The sequence below is a fragment of the Lactuca serriola genome, chromosome 6 (genome assembly GCF_051521515.1).
Source record: "Lactuca serriola cultivar US96UC23 chromosome 6, Lser_US96UC23_V15, whole genome shotgun sequence".
Lineage (NCBI taxonomy): Eukaryota > Viridiplantae > Streptophyta > Magnoliopsida > Asterales > Asteraceae > Lactuca > Lactuca serriola.
Window position 1 is genome coordinate 184,018,387 of NC_136413.1, and position 10,524 is coordinate 184,028,910.

General features: G+C 37.2%; 1 protein-coding gene across 1 annotated transcript; it reads left to right on the forward strand.

Moving 5' to 3' along the window:
- Window positions 1–491: 491 nt before the first annotated feature.
- Window positions 492–2,479, forward strand: LOC145057525 (E3 ubiquitin-protein ligase RSL1-like). The gene is made up of 2 exons (XM_079005385.1): window positions 492–848; window positions 1,604–2,479. Exons 1-2 carry the CDS (start codon window positions 581–583, stop codon window positions 2,377–2,379), a joined length of 1,044 nt encoding a protein of 347 aa, XP_078861511.1. The 5' UTR covers window positions 492–580; the 3' UTR covers window positions 2,380–2,479.
- The last annotated feature ends 8,045 nt before the right edge of the window (window positions 2,480–10,524 follow it).

The following is a 10,524-nucleotide window of genomic DNA, read 5'->3' on the forward strand; positions in this document are numbered from 1 at the left end:
AGTCATGATATATGTGGTTTTCTCAATACGTTTACCATTATTAAACATCAATGGTTTCATAGGTGTAACAAATGCAACAACTTTAATAAGATATGTAATCTTACATTTATTAAAGCGAGTATGTTAGGTCACGTTGGCTACTTACAAAAACACAATGCTGATTTGATGTGACATTAAATAAAATGTTTTAAAGGATGTCAAGATTTATACATTAGAATTTAATTATCTGTTAACAAGTAGCTTCTAATTATATTCTTTTAGTTTTTTTTTTTTATCGTCAGTTTTATAAAGGTTTATTAAAATGTGATGGTTGACATAATAATAGTATAGTCAATAAAGTATTTGGAATCCCTTTTAAAAAATAATATTTTTTGTGTTATCGGGAGTTTGGCGGTTTTGAAAATTATTTATTTTAATTAAAAAAATGAAAGAATTATCGAAATTATAAAAAAAAACAAAATAAAAAATAATAATAATAAAATGTAGTTCTTGTAGAGGAAGTCGTGGATAAATCCACTTTGAATGGTGGTCTTACTGCTACACTCTTCCAATCGCCGTCGTTGATAGTTTCGTCGTCGACATGTTTACCGGCTTCAACGAACTCATCGGCTTAAACTTCGCCCTTCAAAAACCCTCACCATCTACCGGAGCTATTTGGTACGCCGCCGGTCCTGTAGTTGTACTCATGTTCGCCTCTCTTGTCTACTCAATTTCATCCAAAAACAGGAAGGAATTGAACATCGGAAAGTTAAAGTATGATGATGTTTCAGCGGAGATTGCAGACGCGGCTAGAGGCTCGTTTCAGAGATCTGATGACGACGAACTTTCGTGGAAATCTGCAAGCGATGGTAAGGGTTTGTTACGCCACTGATTTCACTATGAACGTATGTTTTCCGTTAACTATTCCAGTATATTTCAACTCTAATCGTGTCTCTAATCAGTTGATTTGATCGATATTTGATTTGTCCAGCTTAATCATGATTATCGATATACATACTTCCGTTTTAAAAGTATAAAACCTCATTACTCCATGCTAATTCGAGAACTTAATTGTCCTTTTCTCCGTCATCTTGTATCATCATATTACCTTTTGTTCTTTGTCTTTATGCGATTTGTTTCGATTAGTTCATGTTCATGATTAGGAGTCGTATGTCCATTTCGTAACTCTTTTTGGCGTTTTTGTGGATTTTATGTTTAATTATCACTGTGCCTTCACCTCCTCCTCCTCTGTTGCACTTTCAGTGATCTATACAAATTGCGGAGATGAACTGGTAAGCTAACTTGCTAATCATCTTCATCTTTAATCATGTTATTAGTGCCTTTAATTTTTAAAACAGATAATCAAGAGATAATCTATTGATTAAAATGTCAAAACCCTGCTTCACGGATATTTTTCACCACCTCTTCTCTTCATAGATAGAATCTCAAATGTTGTTTGTCAAAATCAATGATGCTTTTGTACTATTAATGCGTCTGAAGATGCATATAAACCTTTCTCACATCCCAATTCAAAAAGTGACTGATTTGGATTCAATTTGGGAACAAACAGTTATCCAATACTAGTTTTGATTTATGAACCCTAATACGAACATAAATCTTTCAGTACTTTTCCAAGAAGACAACGATGACATCATCCCAGAACCTGATTCCAAATTCGCAGAAGAATTACAAATCCAAGAAGCTTTATTAGCATCAACCTCATCCCACAAAACAAGATCAACCCTAAGTTCATTATTGAAGAACACAGAATTCAAAGAAATCATCTGCAAAATCTGCTTAGAGAATCAAGAATCATGGCAAATGTTCACAAACTCAACATGCTCTCATTCCTTCTGTTACACCTGCACCAGAAAACACGCAACAACAAAGATCCACGAATCCAAGAACACAATCACATGCCCAGAACTAAACTGCAAATCCACATTAGATCCCAACACCTTGAGACAAATCATCCCAAAAGAAACCCTAATCAAATGGGATGAACACCTCTGTGAATCCATGATTCTTGAATCCCAAAAGCTATACTGCCCTTTTGCTGACTGTTCTGTTTTGCTGATAAACGATGACATCAGCATTACAAATATCGATTGTCCGGTTTGCAGGCGTGCGTTTTGTGCAGTGTGTAGGGTTCCATGGCATTCTGAGTTTAGTTGCAAGGAGTTTGGGAAACTTAAGAGTAAAAGGAAAGGGAAAAGAGATGATGACATGGCAATTGCACTTGCTAAAAAGAAGAAATGGAAAAAGTGTCCAATGTGTAGGTTTTTTGTGGAGAAAAGTGAAGGGTGTTTGCATATAACATGTAGATGTGAGTATGAGTTTTGTTATAATTGTGGGGGAAAGTGGAGTTCGAGTCATGGTGGATGCAAATCAAGATCTTGATTTTGAAGGAAGGAAGGAAGATAGAAGTTAGTGTGGATATGGTATGTAAATATTATCTCCATTCATATATAATATATAATATATATATCTGGTTTTGATAGTTTGTAAATTGTAAATAAAGATATTAGGGCAAATTTTAGAAAACCCCTTACATTTTCGTCTTTTATCTAAAAATCCGTTACACCGATAATTTGGATTTTGTCCATTTAAGTCATTATTTACCTAATAAAATCGGTTAGGGTTGTGTCCATGTAAGTATTTGTAACCTATGTTAACCGATTTTAATAGGTAAATAATAGCTTAAAAAACGAGAAAAAAATACGTTTTTATGTGGAAGAAAATTTTGTAATGGATTTATAGGTAAAAGGTTGAAAATGTAAGGGGCTTTTCTGATATCTTTCCATGATATTAATTAAATTACATAAGACATGATTGTATTTGATTCGATTTGTTATGACGTATTAAGGTTTAGGTTGTGTTTTGTTACATGTGACATGATTGGATTGGGCTGACACTGATCTGTTATGCCTGGTTTAGACTGTGTTTGTTAATGATGACTAGGTTGGATCTGAGAGTTTTATCGTGTTGATTTTAAATTGTGTTTGTTAACGTTGACTAGGTTCGATCTAACAATTTATTATTTATTTATTTTTAATATATTTATAACTATTTATTAGTTTTATAAATTATTTTTTTCAAAAAAGTTCAAAAGGTTTCACCAAATAAAAAAATTAATATGCATTTTCTCTCAAAAGTATTTTATCTGATAATATTAAATTGTAATATATCTTCTTAGTAGTTGTTTATAAATTATAAATTACAGCTAAATAATTTGTTTTTGTTTTCTCTATAAAAATTGGATAATATTATAATTCTATATCGTTTTTAAATGTTACGCATTTTGAAAACCGAATTATAAAAACCGATCCAACCGAATTGTAATTGGATTAGATCGGATCGGATTTGAATTTAGTTTGGACAATTCAGATCTATATTTTGAAAACCGAAATTAATTTGGATTTACTTAATTGGATCGGATCGAACCGATCCATCCAAACGAACACTCCTAATGTAATATATATATATATATATATATATATATATATATATATATATATATATATATATATATATATATATATAGCTATGAAGGTTATACTTTATGTGATTTTTAAATTGTTTGATTTGTTGTCTTTGGAGCTAAATATTAAAATTTGATTTGCTTTATCTGTTTTTATCATAATATAAAATAGAAATTTGGAGGAAGCTTTTGGGTATCTAAGATTCTAAATAAGTTTAGTAAAATGCTTTTTAATGGTTTGTTTGTTATGAGAGTTATTGTATGTGTCAAGCTTTGTAGTTTGTAGGGCATATAAACAATGAAAGTGACAAAAAATTGATTGGTTTATAAAGCTATTATCTATTTTTTTTAGAGATATGTATAACGGATAAAAAAAGGTAGAATATCAATCAATGCGCGGGAATATAAAAACAATCAACGAATTTTATTGAATTCATATAATTTTAATGTGAATGATAAACAATCGTAATTTATCATACTTTTATTTCGAAGGATATAATTTGTAGTTTTATTTTAAAGAAATTTATAAATTTAGCTAAAAACATTAATTATTTATTAAAAAAGTAGTTAAGGCTTAGTCTTTTTTCCAAAATAGCCACTAACTTCGCGGGTAATTAACAACATTGGGAAGTTTGAGCCATCAACTGGGAAGTTACCCTCAAATGGTTGAAGATGAATACTCTCCCGAATGTTTTTTAAGATGAATACTACACTGTCATCTGTTACCTGAACTTCTTGTTGCGGATCAATAATATAACATCCACCCACATCATTAAGATACGTACTAACATCATCTCGACTATCCATCATCCTCCTCGTCACAACGACAACAAAATATTCACCGGAACTTAATCATAAAAAACAAAATTTCAAAAGAAAAAATTGATAATCTAACAATATTTACATAATTTTTATAGATAATCTAATGTAATTATACGAATTAATAATCCAAGATGTCGAATATCATATTCGAAAGCAACAAGAGCCTAGTTAAACCTACATATTTTATTGGAAACATAAATAAAAGGAAATAAATCATGAATATAGCAAGGAATGTAAAGGAAATCCCAATTGAAGGTGCCAATTTTGCACCCAATTGGGAAGTAACAACAAAATACAAAATTAAATTTTAATTAGATAAAACTTTAAAAATGGTCCCTGTAGTTTTTAGGAATATCAAGTTTAATCCCTAAGTTCAAAAAATCTCACAGATAGTCCCTGTGGTTTCAAAACTTTTAACAAATGGTCATTCCGTCTAACTCCATCAGCTTTCTACCGTTAAGTGGGGGGCATTTTCATCATTTCAATACACAGGGACCATTTATAAGGTTTTCTCTATTTAAAAAAAAGAAAATATATATATTTATTTAATAAAGGGCCCCACTCTCTCTCTCTCTCTCTCTCTCTCTCTCTCTCGTTGTTCACTTATGGCGAAGAAGGAAATCGGTGGAGCCAAGAGGCTGCCAATCGTCACCCTCACAGCCCCTCTCTGCCTCGCATTGGTCGAGTAGCATCACCCCAAACACCCTCTGTTGTTGTTCTGCTCGACCTAGGCCTCCCCCTTCTCCCCACGTTCTATTGTCGGAAAAAGAAAGAAGAATCGACGAGGAACTACTGGAGCAGCCGCTCACCAGCACCGTTGTCGACGCGACAACCACCAGCTGCCACCGTTCCCTCTTCCTACTCCGATCGATAGAACCACCAGTGACCATTCCTTCCATTTTCTTAGCGGCTTCTTAACCCTTCAATCCAGCTGCCTCCCTTCCCTTCGATCGGTGGTTGCTAGAGACGAGATAAGGACCACGAAGGGTCGCCAAAGGTGGGTGGTAACCCCTCCTCACGGATTTTGTTCTTCTTCTGCCTTCGTTCCTTTTGCTCCGATCAGATGCAACAAAAAAATTCGAAGGGTTATTAATTGAATCTGTTTTGTTGGTCGTGATAGATGCAAAAAAAAAATGAGTATAACAAAAACGGGGAATGCATTTTCTTTTTGATTTTGGGTTGTAGGTTCTCTGAATTGAAGAGGGAAAATAGAGAAGAAGGGTGCAGTGGGGAAGAAGATGAGAGAGAGAGAGAGAGAGAGAGAGAGAGTGGGGCCCTTTAATTAAATAAATATATATTTTTTCTTTTTTTTTTAAATAGAGAAAACCTCATAAATGGTCCCTGTGTATTGAAATGACGAAAATGTCTCTCACTTAACGGTAGAAAGCTGACGGAGTTAGGCGGAAGGACCATTTGTTAAAAGTTTTGAAACCACAGGGATTATCTGTGAGGTTTTTTGAACTTACGGATTAAACTTGATATTCCTAGAAACCACAGGGACCATTTTTGAAGTTTTGTCTTTTAATTATCATCATACAACAAGTGAGATGACAAATGGGCAACAAGCTGCGCCGCTAAGCCTTTTTGTATAGTAAAGCTCAGTCTTTTAAAGACTACATTCATAGAACTAGGGGATATACCATTGCAATGCATGATCCGTTGTACTCTATTAAGAAGCTCTACCGCATCCGGTGCGAGGAAACCAAACGTATCAAATGCAAATGGTATGAACACGTGTTGATTTTCCATGCACGATTTCTCATGTTTGGTGACTTTGCCTGTAGCAGCTTTTAAAGCAGCCAGTCCTGCCGTGAAACCCCCCGCCCTCAAGCCCACGAGAGGGGATACGTCCACACATGCATGTTTCCCTTCGACCCATCCAAAAATCAAAATGTCAGCCGGTCTAAGGGTTGACCTTCCTTCTGTCGGGTCAGTCAAGAAATTCACAGGTGCCTCTTTCTTAGCGGAAACTCTGGCATGCTTAAATATATCGAACAAAACATCTCTAACCATATCGTGCCTGTATTTGAACCCCGAGAGTTCTTTACAGTGAATTGCATGCTCTCCAAAGGAGTCCAACATGCCTTGCGACACACCGAACATATCTCGTCAGCTGGGAATATTGGAATCATGAGTCGAGGATAGTATGATACTCCACAGGAGACATATGTTGGCCAATCCCATCTATAGGGATAACAAGAAGAAAATCTTGGGCGTGTGGTGCACGTAAGCACTGGAAAACCACATCTGACGAGCCGTCATGTCGAGATGAACTTCCATATCTTGGACAATTTTACGAAAAAGGGCACTCGCCAGCGTACTCTGGGATTTAGGGGGGGCGGTGTCTTTAGTAGTAAAACTGCTAAGGTTGGAATCTGGAAGCTTGTTACGAAGAGAAGCCAAGGCACCATCATAATCAGAATCCATACCGTATATGCCGCTATCTCGTAAGATGTGGTCTTGCAATACCCAAGTTTGGGCCCTTGAGGCAACAAAAGCATATGAAGTAGCCTCTATTGCCGAGTATAAACCCAAACCACCAAACCTGATGGGTAAGGAAGCAATGCGCCATTGTATGTCACCAAAGAAAGGGCCACCACAAACCACAATGTCCTCAATGGCGCAACCCATTGTCAAAGAATATTTCCGCCTCTTCCTTGTGAACGGGTTGACACGTCCTCAACCCAAAGAAAAGCTTAGCAATACCCATACAAGACCAAAGCAGAAGGAGCTCACTCTGGGGGTCAGACAATTGAGAAAGAAGGCGCATCAAATTCGCAGCGTTTTCGGCTCTCTTTATGGCTAAGCTGCTAATGAAACTAGCATCTCTACTAACAGCTCCCCCAAGAAGTTTCACCCCCAAATGTGGCCTCCAGATGTCAGCCGGGAATAGCCCCTCACGTAGCTTCCTACCGTCGCACGAGGGCCAAAAGAGCTCTGTTTTCTTGATATTCAGTTGAAGGCCCAATTTTGGGCCAATCACCGTAATGATGTCCAACGCTTTCGCCACCTCCTTCGAATCTCCAATAAGTGTGCCATCATCAAGGTACCATGCATAGAGAAGAAGCTTGCAATTGTTGCTAATATTATGCAAGAGCGGGTGTAACACAAGGTGTCACACCCCAAAACCGAGAACGGCGGAATACGTTCTCGGGTGGAGGACGTCATGTTCAGTATCATAACAATGCATAATAGTAAAACAAGCAACCACATCCATTGCATTAATATAATAATTGTAATACAAGTGTGTTCTGGAAATTTATGTATACACCAAAAGTATAAACAAAATAAAAGATGGGTCTTATATGTTTTCATCTTCCAAAAGCTGCACCAGTACCTATTTATTGTTGACCTGAAAATACAAGTTATTTTGAAAACGAGTATCAGCATAAAGCTGGTGAGTTCATAAGTATTTAGTGTCATTGTTTGTATAAAAGTGTTTGCAAATCGCATAGTAAGACATTTATTAACAAAGTTTGAAGATGGTTTGATCCCTAGAAAATCCCATATTTTCCAGCAAAAGTAGTCTTTTACCAAGACTTAGTTATTAAGTATTTAGTGTCATTGTTTGTATAAAAGTGTTTGCAAATCGCATAGTAAGACATTTATTAACAAAGTTTGAAGATGGTTTGATCCCTAGAAAATCCCATATTTTCCAGCAAAAGTAGTCTTTTACCAAGACTTAGTTATTTGTAAATTTGTTTCTTTGAAAATATAATAGTTTTCTTATGAAAGTATCAGAAATGAAAAATACAGTTTTAAACTTGTTCATTATAGAGACATAACAGAGTTTCACCCCAACAGCATCCCTGTCGGTTAAGTGTATTAGTGAATGCAACTCCGGATAGTATTAATTGTGTGCACACCTCGGGATGTGTGTTTAATTGAATGTGAGCTCGTATGTAACCATACTGAGTGATAGTAGTGTAGTGGCTGACCCTCTAGGTCACCAATAGTGTAGTAGTGTTTCGTCATCCCTGGGCCAAAAAGGTTCGGATTGTAGCTAGCAGTCGGGATGGGGGAAATATCCGTCCCGTATAGATCTATACACGTAGTGGTCGCTCTCCCTCCAGGAGACGATGGCTATCCGACGATCGCATAACGATAGGTCGTATAGAGAGATATTGCATCACATTTTGTTGTAGTATTTTCTTTCGTATGGTATATAGTGTTCTCTTAGTATACTTTGTACTATTCTCTTGATGTAGTTTATAGTATTTCTTCTTATAGTGGGTAGTGTTTCCTTAGTATAGTGTATAGTGTTCTCTTCAGTTATCAGTTCTAAATCCTTCAATACTTACTTATATAAATATATTGGTGTAGACATGATTTGAAAATAATTTAAGGTTTGAAAATATTGAAAAATTGTTTTAAGACAATTGATTTGTGAAAATGAGGTTGATAAACATTTGAAATAACTTTACTGACTCGGTACTTTGAAAATGTAGAAAATCCTTTTGTTAATAAGTTTTAAATCACGTGTGATTGATACTGTAATGTATTGAATTCAACTTGTATCCCCCCCCCCCCCCCCCATAAAAGCATTTAAAACATTTGAAAGGTTAATTAAGGGGTATGAACTCACTGTTTAATGTAGGGTTCGAGTATGCGGTTTGTATAAATGCAGAGTGTCAACGGATGTTCTGAACGCAAGTAGCCCCTATTAATCATATGGTGACACATATATAAGTTAGAGCTAGGGTGTTTCATGACTAAACATGATGAGAAATCATCCTAAGGGATTGAAATCACTAGGACTAAGTGTCCCGTGTTCTATACTCAATGATCTATACAAGTTTAAGACCAAATATGGGTGTTAGGGTGTGTGTATGGCCATAAAGGTGAGTCTGCGGCTGGGGTATGCGACCAAACTTGTGTATGAGGCTGCACACTAGAGTGTGCGGCCGTACAGAGTGTGTGTGCGGCCGTACACAGGGGTGTGCGGCCGTACACTCCTTGTTTGAGTCCCATGTGTCGATTGTGTGGCCTTACTCTCACTTTGGAGGGTATTGTGAGTGTGTGCGGCCACCTGATGAAGGTGTGCGGCCACACTTCTTCATAGGATGAAGAACATGAAGAACATTATGAGTTTGAGTCTTGGATTCAAGTGTTTTACCTCTATGACAAGCTAAATGATGGTGTTCTTCACGTTTTGGAGGCCTTCTAGGTGTTCTTGGGTGGTTTTCTAGAGAGAGAAAGTATAGAGAGAGAAACGATGCAGCCAAAAGTGAATGGAATGGGGTCCTCCACTTTATATAGGGTTGAGTGTGAGGCTGGAGGGGCTTGCTGCTGGGTGTGCGGCTGGCTGGCCGCACACACTAGTGTGCGGCCGCACATACCTCTCTTGGTGTGTTTGGCTGGATTTTGAGATGCAACACCCTTCCTAACCCTTCCTAAGGTCCATATCTATGATATATTAAGCCTAAAACACTAGCGCGGACCCAATATACTATTAAAAGATGCTAAATTCAAGTGAATTATAGATGTATGGATCGATTGCTCAGTGTAAAAGTGTCGGGTTGTCACATCCTCCCCCCGTTAGGGAAATTTCGTCCCGAAATTATAGTTCAAGCAACTAAGCTATTACATATTAACTAAGCAAAAAGATGAGGATATTTACAATTGGTATGCGGCTTTGCTTCGTTCGCTTGACTTCTCGATCCATAATTTGCACAGGTTCTTCCACGAAGTTGAGACTCTCGTTGATATCGATCTCGTCAGGTGGGATTACGAGAGTCTCGTCGGATAGGCACTATTTCAAGTTCGAGACGTGGAAGGTAGGATGTATGTTACTGAGCTCGTGGGGTAGGTTGAGTTTGTAAGCCACGGGACCAATTCAAGCGAGGATCTCAAAAGGCCATATGTACCTTGGATTCAGCTTTCCACGCTTTCCAAAGCGTATTGTGCCTTTCCAGGGTGAGACTTTCAAGAGGAATCGGTCCCCCACCTAGAACTCCAAGGGTTTTTTTTGTTTATCTGCGTAACTTTTCTATCGGTCTCTAGCGGCATTCAATCTTTCACGAATCTAAACGATCTTCTCGGTCGTTTCTCGAATGATCTCGGGACCTGTGAGAGTGCTATCAGGAATTCGTCCTTTAGCTAACTGAGTGTCACCCACCTCAGCCCAACACAGAGGGGATCTGCACTTTCGGCCGTAGAGGGCTTCGAATGGAGCTGCCTTGATGCTCGTTTGGTAATTGTTGTTATAGGAAAACTCGACAAGGGGTAAGTGGGTATCCCAC